Source organism: Phragmites australis, chromosome 1 (genome assembly GCF_958298935.1).
Source record: "Phragmites australis chromosome 1, lpPhrAust1.1, whole genome shotgun sequence".
NCBI lineage: Eukaryota > Viridiplantae > Streptophyta > Magnoliopsida > Poales > Poaceae > Phragmites > Phragmites australis.
The window spans coordinates 49,334,730-49,350,995 of record NC_084921.1 but is presented as its reverse complement, the minus strand read 5'-3'; the positions used below and the strand labels follow the sequence as shown (position 1 = coordinate 49,350,995).

Sequence of the window (16,266 nt, the reverse complement as noted above, 5' to 3'; positions counted from 1 at the left end):
GGGCTGCAGTTTGCTGTCGTGTCTGGAGCTTGGGGCTTGCGTTTGTGTACTCGATCGTTCAACTGTGCAATCAACACTCAACAGGCGAAATGTTGTACACTGTACTCTTGGACGCTAACCTGGAGCATCGGCTCACACGATGGAATGGTCTGCAGTGTATCTGCGTACTTTTGTGCATTACTCCTTGTACGTGTGCCGACCAGAGCGGGACTATACTATGAACCGCACTGTAGATCCGTGTACCAAGCTGAACAAGCATCAGATCATGCATCCAGAGCTCTGAAAACATCTTCTCAAAAGAACTATAGGGTTGTAGAACGAGAGGACCAAGAGTCAGGATTCGTGCTTCGTGGTGTCGTCAGGTTCGCAGCACTGGGTTGTTGGTCTAGGTCTCTCAACTCTCAATAGCCATGGCCGCAAACCAACTGCCTGCTCGATTGACGTACTGGCACTACTGTTTCTCTTGGACACTCTACTCCATGGACCCTTGCAGTATGGGCTGTATGGCAGAAACATTGGGACATCCGGACATGGACTCTATTGCATGCCCCAAAGTATCGAAAAGAAATAAGGCTGCAGAAATGGAGATTGCCTGCTGAGAGGCATACAGACATCTGATGACACAAGTGTTGCCATGCATGCACATACAAAAATTACTTCGCGCGAGAGAATTCTTCAAGCCCGTCTGTCCACTGTAGTCTGAATACGCATCACAAAATGGGTTCTAGGTGATGCCAGCAGTTTCAAAGGTGACACGGCTTGCGTCCCAGCAAAAACTTAGGCGGCAGCGCCAACGGTGGCGCCGGCGGTGAGCCTAGAGGAGCCGTAGAGCGTCTCCTCGAACCGGATGATCTCGTTCTTAGACCCGTAGGCAACCTGGGTCCGTTCGTCGAGTTCGTTGATCACCTTGTCCAGAACCGACTGCTTGCCGTCGCTGCTGTGCCCGCCGGCCTTCTCTATCAAGAAGCCCAGCGGCGCCACCTCGAACAGAAGCCGCAGCTTGGCCTTCGCCGAGGGGGACGTCACGTTGGTGAAGATGCCCTTCTCTTTAACTATGATCTGCGTCATCACAGGCATCATGCATGCATGGTCACGTAAGTTCTGCATACTGAAAGTGTAGGAAAGGACCTAAAGTGAAGTAAGTTCACTGTGGGTTAATGCTGTGTTGGCGTGGCCATGCGTAAAGCATACGCTGGTACAACTCAATAGTTTCTCACTAGCATGGGCTTGCAGCAACGCTACAGTTACAGACACTTACTGGCAACACCAAACCAAATTCTTGTTCTCAAAAGTTTGCTTTCCTTCTCTGAAGAATCGTCTGTTTGGTGCCAAGGATGTAGAATTGATATGACAAGTTAATCATGGACTGTTCATGCACTCCTGACAGTTAGTACTGAACTACTGTCATGGCATTTCGGACTTTCAGTGTCTCAAGCAAAGGAAACCACTTCAGGATTTTTAACTCCATCATCGGGTACCATTTTCGCTCGGTTTAAGGCATCAGAAACTTTTGTGGTTTGTATGGATGTGAGCAATTGTTCACGATTTTAGTAGCTAAAGATTTGCTGATATGTACCTGGTTGACATCAGGAACCATTCCTCCAGTGTAACGCAATGTGTACTTCTCCTTGACGTAGTAGTTGATGAGCTGCGAAGATACATTTTTGCAGTAGTTAGATTCTGACGAACCCTGTTCTTCTAGACGATCAAAAGGGTAGAGAAGTAACAGCTGCTAAAAAACATGTAAAGACAGCAATAATAACTGATAAGTACCTTGTCGTAATCAGGGTTATCGAATGTTGCCCTCAAATTACCAGGAGAGAACATTTTCCCTTCCCCAATGGATGTGGTGTCCTTGACATGCTGCCATTTACCTGCAACATTTTTCAAGATCTTGAGTACACTTAACATTACATACTGCTACTCTGCAAGTCCCCAGTGGTTGCAAATTCAAGCGCACCTTCGTCAAGAAGAAGGAACTCGTGTGTCCCAGGGCAGTCCTTGAGGGCGATAATGTAAGTCGTGCGAGGGCCGTAGATGCCCATCGCAGCAGCGACCTGATCAGCACCGGTGACTCCCGTCAGCTTGTCACCGGGCCAGACACCAAAGATGGTTCCGACGGTGAAGTTGGTGTCGACAATGCTGGAACCGTCAAGGGGATCGAATGCGACACTGAAACCACCTGCGACAAAGTGATGACTAATTAAACCTGTGTAACTTCTCAGTTATTTCTGCATCTTGTGAGCACTGGTCAAAATGACATGTATAATCGTTATTTCTCAGTTTTTTTTTCTGCTAATCTCGAAGACAGCATGGTGAGTTGGTGAGACATATTGATGCTGCAGTTCCATTGCTACTGTGCTCTGACGATGCCGAAGGGTCGCAAGGGGAACATATGTTTGCTCAGTAATACTGCAGTATAACTGACCGGCTGCACTGCAAGTCCGCAACTCTCTATTTATTTGGCATGGAAAGGTTTTATTTAGTAGAAAATTGGCTATGGACATATTTAAATGGTAGTCATTGTTCAATTCTTTGTATTCTTTCCATATTTTAAATGCATGAGCTTTGGTTTATGTACAGAGCGGAGAAGCTATGACAATACCTTCAACTGGGCCACCCATGTCTTGCAGTTCAGGGACCTCCTCGGAGCACGCATACTTGCAGACGTGGGAGTATTCCAACGACTGCGTACACAGAACAGAAATAAGCGAAGTGACAGACAGTTTTGAGACATCACACACAGGGCGAGAGCATTCGTTTCACACATCAAAGAGGAGCTTGTTGGCGATCATGTCGACGGCGAGCTGCTCGTCGCCGAAGGAGTTGACGCACGCCGTGCCGCCGCAGGACGCCGTCCGGACTTTGAACGCGATCGTCCTCATCGCCTCCCCCATGCAGATCAGCAGCCTGATGAGGTTCTTGTCCGGCGTCGCCTTGGTCAAGAACTCCTCCTGCCACCACACAAGGGCACGCAGCGAAGTCAGCTTCGTCGCATGGCATGATGATGCACCGACGCGCCGCGCCGTATACTGACGGTGTACACGCACGCACCAGGCTGTCCCCGATCTCGCACCGGGTGTTGAGCGCCGCGCGGCTCGACGCCTTGGACTGCCTCGCCGAGAGCGGCCGCGCTGTGTTCACCGGCACCGACTCGCCGTAGAACGTGGTCGGCGGCCTGGAAGCCTGCCGCGACACCAGCCATCAGCAGAAGCTTTTGCACGTAGCCTGACGAGCCGCTACTTACCAGTAGTGCCACACACTTCAGTAAGGCGAAGCTCCCGTACCTTTGGCCTGTACGACTGCGAGAAGGACATGGCAGCGCAGCAGGCCGGAGAGCGCGTGGCGCCGGCCCTGCCGGCATAGCTTGCCGCCGCGACGGTCTCCATTGCCTGCAGGTGTGGCGCCCCGGATGCTGACGAGAAGCTTGGAACCTTGATGAAGTGTTGTTAAATTGTTCTGTGTGTTTACGTTGTGTGGTGAGCTGGTGCTGCAACTAGCACGGGTCAGTGAGGAATGGATCACACGGAGGATGAACGTCTGGACCGGATAACCCGGCCGTCGCCGTGGCGCCACGTGGCGCTGGAGAAGATAGAGCGGGGGACGCTGCGCTGCGGTGCACGACGACCATTCGTGGCTCGTGTGGCCCTGCTGGGAGGACCGACGATGGATCGGTTCGTCGGCCGGTCAAGGCGTGGCAAACGCATTGTTTTGTTTTCAGCTAGAGATAATTCCTTTTACGCCATAAAAAAAATTCAAAAATTCTTATAAATGCTATAGCGGCTTAAGAAGGGCCGCCAAGTTCCAATTCATTATCTTTGACCGCTCCTCATATAGTAGTGTTTATACTTGCTACCGCTATAGCAGGCACATTTGCTACCGTTAGCGGACTGAGATTCTTTGCATGGGAGAAGCCAATGTAGAGAGGCTACGGTCCTCTGCATTAAGGTGAACTTGCACCGTCTGATAAAAAATGGAGAGCTCAGATCTACCGCTACAGTAGCCTATGAACAGTAAAATATGGTGATACAGTATGTCGCATAACTGTTGCTGCAGTACTCACTGAAGTATACTGATTAATTAGTGCAGATTACTGTGGCAGTCGACTCATTGCACTGTTTATACAGTTATTCTCTGCATTAATCATAATTAAGGTAGAGGATCCGGATCCACCGTTAGCAACATTATTTAGTAACTTGTGACAACGACTTCCTCCTCTCTGGATCGCTTTCATCCATCTCTTAAGTTTTGGTTTAGATGATTAGTGGAGGTCGTTGTACCTCTACCATTAAGAATTAAATCTCAAGTTTGCTTATTTATATATCTTATTAAGGTAAAAAATTCTTTTAGTGGTAAATGATGTAATTATCGATAACCAGACACATGTGGTGACTTCTTCAATATACAAGCTCTGTATATTCGACCTTTAGTGATGTGTGAGTACGTATATGTGATAATGTAAGTATATTCGTGTATCTATGTTGTACTGTTTCTTTTTTTAAAACGGTTGCTGGAGTGCGTATCCTCTGGCCGTAGCCTTCCAAACTGAGAGCCCCAAGATGAGTGCTCTCTCCTTCAACTTCCCTAAGCCTCCGATAGCATAGCCGAAACATACGTCAATCGAAACCGACTCCACAAACTTTGGTAACTCCAACTTCAACTTCGATTTTATTAATAACTACTTATGAGACATTTTGGTTTTGGATGCTCGTTGCCGCTAGAAAATGAACTTTATTTTGCTAAAGAATAAGATTGTACTATAGAAAAATAAGTCTTTTTCTTCCAAATATTTTCTCACCATTGTTTTCGTTACTCAAGCCGACATTCTCACTTCCACTTCGTCGATCCTCGCTTTCACGGTTGCTTCCCTCTAAGACGGAACAGTATACATATCTACGTAAAACTTTTTAAGGTAACATGGGAGCGTTGCTGATTGCATAAACTAAACCTAGATTTTCCTTGTAGAGTTAGCCCGTCCGGTGCATGATGGCGTGGAGGCCCAGCAGCTAGCCCAACGGCGGCGCGCCTCGCCACCCATGACAGGGCGCGTCCGTCTGGCCGCAGCTTGGATCGCCAATCATACGTGGGCTGGCCTAGAGCGCGGGGGCCTGGGTCGAGGGCAGCAAGCCCAGCAACGCTCGATCTCCATCCATCCGTGGCAAGCACGCATCGCCGCTTGTACCTGAAACGACCCGGATACCGGCATACCGCATACCAGCAGCCACAAGCCCACAACAATGCAACGCCTCCAAAACCGTCTCCTTTCCTCCCTCCGCGCCGCCTTCTCCCTCCGCCGCCGTCTCTTCCTCTGTACCACCGCCACATCACCGGCCCCCTTCGTCGCCGAGAGCTACCTCGTCGCCAACTGTGGCCTCACACCATCGCAAGCCCTCAAAGCCTCGAAATCCCTCTCCAACCTCAAGAGCTCCGACCAGCTCGACGCCGTCCGCGCCTTCCTCGCCGATCTCAGCCTCTCCAAAGCCGATGTCGCCTCCACCATCGCCCGGAGCCCTCGGTTCCTCTGCTGCAACGTGGAACAAACGCTCGCCCCCCGCGTCTCCCAGCTCCGCGACATCGGTCTCTCCACTCCCCAGATCGCCCGCCTCGCCCCTCTCGCCCCCGGCGTCTTTGTCAGCCCCGCGCACGCCTCCCGCCTCGCGTTCTACATGTCCTTCTTGGGCTCCTTCGATAAGGTGCACGCCGCCATCAGGAGGAACACCCAGCTCCTCAGCCGGAGCCTCGAGAGCGCGGTCAAGCCAAACATCGTGTTACTGCGTCAATGCGGCTTAGCTGTTCGTGATATTGCCCAGGTGTTCGTCCTGGTCCCGCGGCTGCTTGCCGGATCCCAGGAGCGTCTCAAGGCCGTCATAGCGCGCGCCGAGGATCTCGGCGTGCCCCGGGGCACACCAATGTTCCGTTACGCCCTCGTCGTGGCATACTCTGTCCGGCTGGAGAGCGCCACCGCCAAGATGGAGCTGCTGAAGTCGCTCGGCTGGTCCAGCTGTCAGGTGGCGATGGCGGTGGCCAAGATGCCGTCCATATTGAGTAGTTCCGAGGACCGGCTGCGGCGTGCGGTGGATTTCCTCACCAAGGAGGCTGGCGTAGAGGTGGAGGCCATCGCGCGGGCACCAGCGATGCTCAAGTTCAGCATCGAGGGGAGGCTGGTACCCCGGCTCAACGTGCTGAAGCTTCTCAAGGAGAAGGGGCTGCCGGGGGGCGACCGGGGCTTCTACAACGCGGTCTGCATGAGCGACGAGACGTTTCTGAATACCTTTGTGCGTCCTAACGAGGCGAGCCTCCCACCCGGCCTCACTGATGCTCACGCTGCTGCCCTTGCTGGGAAAGCACCGACCAGAGCTGCATCGTGAGAAGCCTGGTTGCAAATGGCAGCTCGATGGCCATTTGGAGGGGGAAATGAACGATGATGCTACGTTCGCGCTTTACAGGAGGTACTGCTTGTCTATTCGACTGCAGGATTGTGCTGTCGCCTTAGTCTTGTAGATGCTTTTCATATTAGTTGGAGGAGCCTTGATATGTGTGGTGTGACTGCAATGCAATGCTAATTTGCGGCTGTCTAACAGTGCAAGCTTCAGCATCCGGTGCTTTTCTGAAAACGGCGAACATGATCCGCTAGTCAGTTACTCGGCACTGTGGTGAAACAGGAAGTACTGAAGTGATGATCCTCATGGACCATTTCTTGAAGTATACTGCCCATATTTACTCACCAAACTCCTCCTATTTTTTCGAGGAATCGGAGGCTGATACTGTTGAACAAATGGCGAGTCATTCCTTCTCCTTTTTCTCGAGTGAGAACAAATAGAGAAACGGGTTGAGTGGTTTCGGCCTAGAGAAATGGACTAATCGAGCCTACTACTTCTTCCGTTCGCAGGCCGAGCCATGTTGGGCCGGGCCAAGCCCACATCGAAACAAAGAAGGCCCGTACACCCGACACATCACTCCACTAACCCACTCCAGCAGAATCATCACCTCCACTCGGATCCGTATTCCCTGCCTTTCGGCAGAAACAGTGCCTCCGCCTTTACCCTTGCTAGTCGTTGGATCAAGTATGAACGCTCTAGATCTTTTGCTATATGTATTCCATGAACAGTATCTATTATAATAATTTTATAAATAGTAGCTGCTTCAGTGAAAAACGCCATCTCACTGCAATAAAACGACAAAACTGCTGAGTTCACTATTTGCTTCTGCCTTTTCTGCCAAAAGGCAGAGGATACGGGTCCCCTCCACTCCGCTTGGCTTCCCCTCCCCCCGTGACTCCGCGACGGAGAAGACAAACGATGACGCCTCCCGGCCAACTGCTCCCCTTGACCCGCACGCTTCTACCCCCTCCTGCACCTCCCATCCTCCCCCGCCGCCGCAGCGGGTGCCCGTCTGCGGCGCACGCCCGAGCCCCGCCTCCGCTTCCATGGCGACCTCACCGCGGCTGCCTCCTGCCACCTGCTCCTCTTCAGCTGTTCCGGGCTCCGACCAGGCCCGCTCCCGCCCCGGCGCCTCCCGGGGCTTCGGCAGCTGGCGGAGGCGAGGCTCAGGCTGCTGCGGCGGCGGAGTTCGTGACGTCTGAGAGGGTGAAGGTGGCGGCGATGCTGGGGCTGGCCCTTGCGCTCTGCAACGCCGACCGCGTCGTCATGTCCGTCGCCATCGTGCCGCTCTCCCAGGCGTACGGATGGACCACTTCATTTGGAGGCATCGTGCAGGTACCCAGTTTCCCCTAATTCTATTCACTTTTGTTTGGCTGCGCTAGTGACTACTGACTAGTCATTCTCATTGAACTGTGTCTGGGTTTTTGGAGTGCTCAACTGTAGTAATCAAGGTTTAATGATGTGATGCTAGAATGATCAATGATGTGCAATGACATATTTATTTCATTTTTTCTACTAACATAGCGTAGCACTTTATATTTCCTGCTTATTCCTCACTCAGGCTGCTGTAGTGCAAGTAATTTATGGACAATCACACATGAGGAAGTAAGGGCATAAGTCTATGCATCTTCTTTGGACAATATGGTAATGCCATTGTGTTTTTGGCACTGCAAACAGTCATCCTTCCTTTGGGGATATCTGATGTCGCCGATAATTGGTGGAGCGCTTGTCGACTACTACGGTGGAAAGCGAGTCATGGCTTATGGTGTAGCCTTATGGTCCTTGGCCACATTCCTGTCTCCTTGGGCAGCTGGTCGCTCTATCTGGTTGTTCCTCTTTACTAGAGTTCTGCTGGGTATTGCAGAAGGAGTGGCACTCCCAAGCATGAACAACATGGTGTTGAGGTATCTTCCTTTGTAATTCTGTTCCTTTTGATTAGTTGTATTCATCTCCAAGCTTTTGCCCACAGCATATTGTTATTTGTTTGGGGCCATCATTCTTGTCCATATTTATGAAACTGTTTGCATTGGGCCTTTTCTTACAGGTGGTTTCCTCGCACGGAGCGATCTAGTGCTGTGGCTATTGCAATGGCTGGCTTTCAGCTTGGCAATACCATTGGGTTACTTCTTTCCCCAATTATCATGTCACGAACTGGAATTTTTGGACCCTTTGTGATATTTGGATTATTCGGATTTCTGTGGGTGTTGGTATGGATACCGGCTATATCTGGCACACCTGGTGAACATGCACAGATATCAGCATATGAACTAGAGTATATAACCAAGGGTCAGAAATTGGTGAAACCTCAAATTGGAAATGAAAAACAAATAAAAGTTCCCCCTTTCAGCAAATTACTTTCCAAATGGCCAACATGGGCTTTGATTTGTGCAAATGCCATGCATAGTTGGGTAACTCCTGTAAACATCTAATTTTCACCAATTCTTGGTAAGATTGTGCCACACAAAGAGCACCTTTTAGGGATAAAATATTGAGTATCATGATGTTTTTCAGGGTTATTTCGTCATCCTTTCATGGATGCCAGTCTATTTCAAGACAGTAAGTCTTCATTCTACTTCAATGTTTGTTGAATATACACATTACTATTCCCAGTATCCAACCTGATATTGCTTTTATGGTGATCAGATATATCATGTTAATCTGAGAGAAGCTGCATGGTTCAGTGCAGTCCCCTGGGTGATGATGGCAGTTTTAGGCTATGTGGCTGGTGTTGTCTCGGACATGCTTATTAGAAATGGTACAAGCATTACTTTAACACGGAAGATAATGCAGGTATGTTGCTTGAATAAAAACAGTAGGGAAGAAGAATCAGGGAAGTTTTCGTTTATTTTATTTATACGATCTTGAGCGCACCTCCACATTCTTACCAAATGTGACACACTTTCTGATATGCTGCAGCCTACCTACTGGTAATTGGTTTTACGAGATACATCAACCAAATATGTTAAGCCTTACATGAGCATTGCCAAAAAAAAATAAAATCGTTAATATGTATTCTTTTTTGCTTTTGTCATGTCAAGTGTAGAGATTAACTGCCGGGATTAAAACCGAACCTTGACTATTTGACTTTTCTTCCTGCAGTCAATTGGCTTTCTGGGTCCTGGTATTGCTCTTCTTGGTCTGAATGCAGCAAAGAGTCCAATCACTGCTTCAGCTTGGCTTACAATTGCTGTTGGATTGAAATCCTTCGGCCACTCAGGTTTCTTAGTAAATTTACAGGTATTTAAACCTTGATACATGGTCACTCTTAACCTACATGTTCACTGATGGAACATGGCCACTCTTATTCTCCGCAGTTTAGCTCTTCTTTTCCCATCTGATACATATCATTCCTAAAATTTTATCAGGAGATTGCTCCACAGTATGCCGGTGTGCTACATGGTACTAAATATGCTCCTTACTTGCTTTAGTTATAGATTTTTATTCTGTTGCATTCACTGTTAACCTATGTCTGTGCTGTGACAGGAATGTCAAATACAGCTGGAACATTTGCTGCCATTTTAGGAACTGTTGGAGCAGGGTTTTTTGTTGATCGGATGGGTTCTTTCCGTGGATTTTTGATATTGACATCGCTTCTATACTTCAGTAGTGCTATTTTCTGGGATATCTTTGCTACTGGAGAGCGTGTTGATTTTGATGGCACTGGCTAGCACCTTGGAGGAACTCTGCAGTTTCTATCCTCAAAATACAAAATGATGATTCAGGACAGTGTTTTACCGTGCTCTCTGAGAAACCATCAGAAAGTTCTATGCAGCTGAAGATGAACAGCTTTTGTATGCAGTGAGTTTTTCTTGAAAGTAGAATACCAGTGATGGACAAACAGAATGGAACCGGCTTTGACGGTCATGTTAGCTTTTTTTGGAGGGCAAGTCTGAAATGTGAATGTTACGAGTCAATGAAACCTGAAGATGTAATAGAGAATAAATAGCAGGGTAGGAGGAGCCCAACCATGCGTGGCACCGAAAGTAGTAGAGAATTGAAATTGATTTGCAGGCTAGTTGGAAGCTGGGAATCCAGCATGGGTTAAGAGAACAGGAGTTTGAAAACACAGAACTTCTTAGGTGTAGACACCACGAAATAAGTTGTGGGCTTTTAAAATCATTTTGACTTGTGTGGTGTTTTTTGGGGCAATTCTCCTTCTTGTAAGTATAAAATGCAGGCAGGGAAACAGTACTCGTCAACAGGGAACATAGAAGGATATGTACATTGATGAAAAATATGTAAAATTCCAATGTAAAGCTGTTCAGTATTGAGATTATCAGCACACATCGATGCCACTACAAACTGCAGTACAGTAAATGCCACTCCCGGTTCCCCCAGCGACGCCAAACGAGATCTGAAGGGTTCAAAAGTACCGGTAACATGTGTAATGACACTGCTTTGAGACCGAGGATCGATACTCACGACAGGGAGGTGATATGTAATCAAGACTGGAATCAAGTGCTTCATTTTGTTAAAAAGAAATATTCTTGGAGGTGATTGTAGATAAGTAGTTCATGATCAAAATGCAGAAAGGTGTCAGGAAATTTCTCATCTGTAGTAGCGCAAGAGATCATGCAGCTAAGCTTTCGAAGGGCCTCAGCAGTATCTGTGACATCAAAGAACATAATCTTTTGAACGCTTCGGAGCTAGCGTTCAAGCTTCAGAGTAGAGGCTTCTCTCTGGCAATGGAAATGTGGAACATAATCACACAAAAAAAGGAAATGTGGAACATAATACTCTGACATCCTCCACCAATTAAATTATGTGAACGGTAGCTGTCATACATACATCTAGTCATATACTCCTAGGGACTAACCTCACTGGCTTGGCTTGAAACCAAATCAACAACCTTTTTATGATAATAAAGATGTATCCACCGGGTCAAACTTGAATCAGTCAATTGCCTCCGAGTCTACAAAAGCTAAGAACCAGACGAACATGGCACCTGATTATGTGAGAGCAATTGTGCAAGCCATCTTCGAATCTCATCAACTATGCAGGCAGGGCATAACCGGGCATTCACCACCGGCCATGGAGGTTTCTCTAGCTTCAACCATGAATTTCAGTCAGATCCTGGGTTCTCTGTGACCTCCACCTACACACCTCGTTCTCGTGTGGTCAACAAGGTCAGGAGCTCAAGATCATTCTGGGAAGTAGCTGGTGCCATTGTAGGGTCATGCGCAAACTGTTCTGCTCCTCGTCGATTTAAAGTCAAGGAAGGCCACGAGAATCCACCAACTGATGGCCATGATGTGTCTGTTAGTTCCAGTAAGCTCACCTTACTTTCTTCATTCACCCATCTTGCAGATGCTGAGATGTTACAAGATATGCCTCAGCAATTATCTTAGTTATTGGCCATAAAATGATTTTTTGCATTAGAATCAAGACATGTATATTTACCTGGCCAATTAAGAAGTAGCAGATCTAAAAGATTTTTGTTCACGAAACAGTTATAAATCATGACAGCGTAAAATTGTAGCATAAAACAGCAATAAGGAGTTCATCCTGATCGAGATTATAACTTCTGGGGTTAAATATCACTCTGTGACCTGATGGTTAGTCTTTCAACAGACCAGCATATCAGAGCTTATAGGGACTCCCGGTCAATAATATAGGATTTCACTGCCACTTTCTCTGTCCCGTTTTCCTAAAAGCTTATGATGATCAAACTCCTTCAAGTTAGCATAGCTGTTCAACTGACATTTCTATTGACACGCATCATTCAATCACGATTCTACCATTCAACACATAAAGCTTTCAGAAACAAATAACCAGCATATGTAGCTGCTCAATCATTAATACTATGTGAACATAAGTTCTTAATCGTTCAGTAATTCGAGAAAACTTAGTGTCATTAATTGCAAATAAGATACTGAAGGTTTCCAATGGTTTCCAGTAGTCTCAAGAATTTCATCAGCAAGTAGCTCAAGCACTAATACATCCAGACTGGGAAGCGACAACAGCCAAAAGAAGTCATGGCAAGAGCAATTCTCGTTTCAGGAAATTTGCAAGGCTACTTCAAACTTCAGTGAACAAAACAAAATTGGGTTAGGGAATTTCGGCACTGTGTATAAGGCGACACTCAGGGATGGATCCATCATAGCTGTAAAGCGGGCAACTAAGGTTTGTAGGTGAATTCCTTCAACACAAGAAAGAGCATACATCTTTACTAAGAAATTCCTTGCAGCAATCAAATCAATGAAAAATTTCACGCAACATCTTTCATTGGCAGAACATGTACGGCGGGCATCTATCTTCAGAGTTTAGAAGTGAAATCCACACACTGTCAAACGTCGAACATTTGAACTTGGTGAAGTTTATTGGGTACGTGGAGTACGAGGATGAACGCCTAATTATGGTTGAGTATGTCAATAACGGAACACTTCGACAGCACTTGGACGGTAAGTCAAACATGTGCAACAACATGCTTAAATCTGTAATAATATTGTTAAAATTATATAGAAGCACTACTTTTGCCAGCTACATAATAGTAGAACCAGATGAAATTAAATGTATTAAAACAATGTATATAAATATAAAAGACCCTTGTAATCTCCTAAGTCCTAAATGCTATTCCCCTAAATAAGATGTAAATTTGTACATATGTAATATGTTAAGTTATTGTTAGTGTACAAGTCAGTTTAAGTACTAGCATTAACTTTTGGTTATAACCATGTTTCATTAATGTTCCTTAAGTTAATCAGTTTCTCTATGGATTGAAATTACGGTGTAGGATGTAAAGATGTCTGCCTTTCTTAATTTTCCATTAGACTAAATGAAATTTAAAGACACATTTTGCCACTATGCAGGATCTCGAAGAGAACCATTGGAATTTTCACAGCGTCTCAACATTGCTATTGACATAGTTCATGCCATTGCCTACTTACATGGATACACAGGTAGCACACTCCATTTCTACAGGAAAAAATTGAAACACCCTCCATTTCAACTAATATATTTGGTACCCCCCAAAATGTACAGTTTCATATTCCATCTCTTTATTTGCATGCATGTTTCTTCTTATTTTGAAATGTCTGTTCTCTGTTGGACCTTCTTAGAGTAAAATATACAATGTTGCGAATTAATTTACAGCTGTCCCTAGTAAACACATTGTGCACATAGCATGCATATGTCTATATTCATATTTGGCATAAGCCCACAAGCGCATGCATAGTCAGGCTAGCCCCAACGGATTCCCTTCACAGTTCTATTCACGACGGGATTCTCAGAGTCATTTCTTTCAGGACAGGATTCTCTCTACTTTCCCTTCACGATTCCTCTAAAAAAGAAGCTATTGGAGATGAGAGAAAATAAAAGGAATGAGAAAGTGGAAAGGAATATGGTTGGGGATGGTCTCAAGGCCCTTGGCCTTTGAATGTTTATACACCAGTTCCCTGTATTCTACAAGGAACACCACAAATCACCACTTCAGCAATTTTTTATCAGAATTTTGCCAACACTACATAATGTATCTACATCTACAATGGTTACCAAGCTTTCAGCATCCTAATGTCTGACATATACTTCCCTACAATGGGCATGCAGATCATCCAATCATCCACCGTGACATCAAGTCGTCCAACATTCTCCTAACAGAGCACCTACGAGCAAAGCTTGCCGATTTTGGCTTCGCACGCCTAGCCCCAGACAACCCTGAAGCGACCCACGTCTCAACGCTAGTGAAGGGGACGGCCGGATACGTGGACCCTGATTACCTGAGCACGAACCAGCTCACCGACCGCAGCGATGTCTACTCCTTCGGCGTCCTCCTCGTCGAGCTCATCAGCGGCCGACGCCCTATCGAGCGCGGCCGCGGCCGCCGCCAACGCCTGACCACTCAATGGGTAAGGCATGCACACCATAACTACCGCTTTCGACACTGAGAGGTATTGCACGTAAGGTGCTCGACGAAATTACCGTGTTTGTGCAGGCGCTGCGGAAGTGCAGGGAGGGCGACGCGGTGGTGGCGATGGACCCCCGGATGCGGAGGAGCAGCGCGGCCGTGGCAGCGGTGGAGAAGGTGATGGCGCTGGCGGCGGAGTGCACGGCTCCAGATCGCGCGGCGCGGCCGGCCATGCGGCGGTGCGCCGAGGTGCTCTGGTCCGTGAGACGCGACTTCCAGCACGAGCAGCAGCGCGCGGCGGCCGCAGCCGCGGGCGCAGGAGCAGGAGCGAGGCGGCACGATGGCTCGACGTACGCACCGCCGTCGGTGACGAGTACGACGTAGGAGAGGTTGAGAAGCTGAGATGCTTTCAGACACGAAGTTGACGAGAACACGATGGAAATTGGTGCGGACTGCCGTTGACTTGGTTGAAAAACTCGATCACAGAGAGAGCCTTAAAAGGAAAACTGGTTTTGTAGCATTTCAAATTCGGACTAAACCATTGCAGCATTTTGGCTCATTTTTAGTACCCGTGAAGTTTGCCTTTGATTCGTATATTTGCGTCCACTCCACTCAGTTGACCAATAGTACATGTTTTTCTTTGTATATTTTTTGTGAAAATAAAGCTGAAGGAAAATATCAAAATTGTGCTCTGGCTCCAACATATCATACATACGAATAGGGGCGGACCAGCCCTATGTAGGCTGGGTTTCAATCTGGACCATGACCCAAATCATCTTCATATTTATTGTAGAAATAGTAATGTTTTTAAATTTAGTCTAAATTTAAATGAATCAAACTAGGGCTTAGCGCAGGATTGGTTCTGCTCCTGCGTATGATCTTATCCAACGGACCGACCTATCACTCTTTGCCGATACATACTTTGTAGGGAGGACTTCAACGTTCCTTGCTGAAGTCGAATCCACAAGGACTGCACGCAGCGACAACCATGATCACTAGAGCGGTGGCTGCTTGGTACATTGGGAATCAGCTTGAATGAGCTCAATAGCGCTGGGGACAATGGAAGACAGTGGTAAATCCAAAGTTAGTCCAGGTAAGTCTGGGATTACTAGAATCTTATCTAACTTTGATTCAATACGTTACCTAGCCTACGATTTATCTAAAGAAAAAAAAATTAATCGGATATCTACCCAATGTTGTGACACTGATGAAAGAGCACTTGAGCATAAGAGCAGGGGGTTGAGATAGTTGAAATTCATCGATGCTATAGTGACTGATTTGCTTTCCGGGTGTGATCTTTCAACGGTATGGAAACAATCTTGAATGTGTTACTAGTTTCATTGCGTTTCTACGCGTTCATTAATGCATTTCTCGCATTAGTTTTCATCCTCTACTCGGACCTCTCACCTCTAGTTAGTGATGGATCTAGAGTTGTAGATTAAAAGGGTTCTTTCTCTCTCTTTTTTCTTTCTCTTACATGTAAAAAAATGTAGAAGAACCTCCCAAGTGCACCCGGGCGTCCGAGTGCTAGAGGCAATAGCTGAGTGAACGAACGAACTGAACACCACACATGATCGAAGTACTTTGTCGTGCATGCATCAGCATTCGACCAGCAAGGACCCTGCGCCAAAACCAAGGTAGCGTTGTTCGGTTGATCGAAAGAAGTTGAATGTGACGAGATCATATTAGATATGATAGGACTGAACGAAATGGTTTTAAACGACGTGATATAAGTAGGTTTTTTTGGTTAGGTCTATGAAATAGTGTATGAATAGGTTTAGTTGGTTATATAAAATGAAATGATTTGATATAAGATTTTGTTTCAGTTGTTTGAATGAGTTAATGTTGAATGAGTCATATAGTATGATAAAAATATATATAAATAAAGTATTATAAAAAAATTTACATTTTCACTATATAACCTATGTTAAAAATAATTTTAGAAATCATTCTAAAAAAATAATTTTAGTGAAATTTTCAAACTTATAAGAATTTATTTAAACACTACCGATTGTTAGGATTTATAAAAATAGTTTTGTTGAG

General features: G+C 46.5%; 4 protein-coding genes across 7 annotated transcripts; 3 read left to right on the top strand and 1 right to left on the bottom strand.

The window, feature by feature from the left end:
- Positions 1 to 555: 555 nt before the first annotated feature.
- LOC133924700 (sedoheptulose-1,7-bisphosphatase, chloroplastic-like) lies at positions 556 to 3,495 on the bottom strand. Its single transcript, XM_062370360.1, has 8 exons — positions 3,288 to 3,495; positions 3,055 to 3,186; positions 2,769 to 2,954; positions 2,606 to 2,687; positions 1,961 to 2,182; positions 1,774 to 1,874; positions 1,577 to 1,648; positions 556 to 1,059 (listed from the first exon to the last, which is right to left on the bottom strand). Exons 1-8 carry the CDS (start codon positions 3,387 to 3,389, stop codon positions 778 to 780), a joined length of 1,179 nt encoding a protein of 392 aa, XP_062226344.1. The 5' UTR covers positions 3,390 to 3,495; the 3' UTR covers positions 556 to 777.
- Positions 3,496 to 5,213: 1,718 nt separating this feature from the next.
- Positions 5,214 to 7,064, top strand: LOC133924691 (uncharacterized). Its single transcript, XM_062370349.1, has 2 exons — positions 5,214 to 6,449; positions 6,582 to 7,064. The coding sequence occupies exon 1, from the start codon at positions 5,238 to 5,240 to the stop codon at positions 6,366 to 6,368; it is 1,131 nt and encodes a 376-aa protein (XP_062226333.1). The 5' UTR covers positions 5,214 to 5,237; the 3' UTR covers positions 6,369 to 6,449; positions 6,582 to 7,064.
- A 136-nt stretch (positions 7,065 to 7,200) lies between these two features.
- LOC133924659 (probable anion transporter 3, chloroplastic) lies at positions 7,201 to 10,664 on the top strand. Of its 3 annotated transcripts, none has more exons than XM_062370302.1 (8): positions 7,201 to 7,715; positions 8,058 to 8,284; positions 8,425 to 8,788; positions 8,892 to 8,936; positions 9,024 to 9,170; positions 9,480 to 9,617; positions 9,746 to 9,779; positions 9,864 to 10,664. In XM_062370302.1, exons 1-8 carry the CDS (start codon positions 7,299 to 7,301, stop codon positions 10,046 to 10,048), a joined length of 1,557 nt encoding a protein of 518 aa, XP_062226286.1. In that variant the 5' UTR covers positions 7,201 to 7,298; the 3' UTR covers positions 10,049 to 10,664. The 3 variants fall into 3 exon arrangements, with proteins under 3 accessions (XP_062226286.1, XP_062226294.1, XP_062226302.1); XM_062370318.1 differs by having other exon boundaries at positions 7,576 to 7,715; positions 7,942 to 8,284; XM_062370310.1 differs by lacking the exon at positions 9,864 to 10,664 and having other exon boundaries at positions 7,225 to 7,715; positions 9,695 to 9,780.
- Positions 10,665 to 10,805: 141 nt separating this feature from the next.
- Positions 10,806 to 14,817, top strand: LOC133924678 (calmodulin-binding receptor-like cytoplasmic kinase 2). Of its 2 annotated transcripts, none has more exons than XM_062370338.1 (6): positions 10,806 to 11,648; positions 12,280 to 12,503; positions 12,613 to 12,781; positions 13,190 to 13,279; positions 13,926 to 14,224; positions 14,311 to 14,817. In XM_062370338.1, the coding sequence occupies exons 1-6, from the start codon at positions 11,375 to 11,377 to the stop codon at positions 14,605 to 14,607; spliced, it is 1,353 nt and encodes a 450-aa protein (XP_062226322.1). In that variant the 5' UTR covers positions 10,806 to 11,374; the 3' UTR covers positions 14,608 to 14,817. The 2 variants fall into 2 exon arrangements, with proteins under 2 accessions (XP_062226322.1, XP_062226313.1); XM_062370329.1 differs by having other exon boundaries at positions 12,277 to 12,503.
- The last annotated feature ends 1,449 nt before the right edge of the window (positions 14,818 to 16,266 follow it).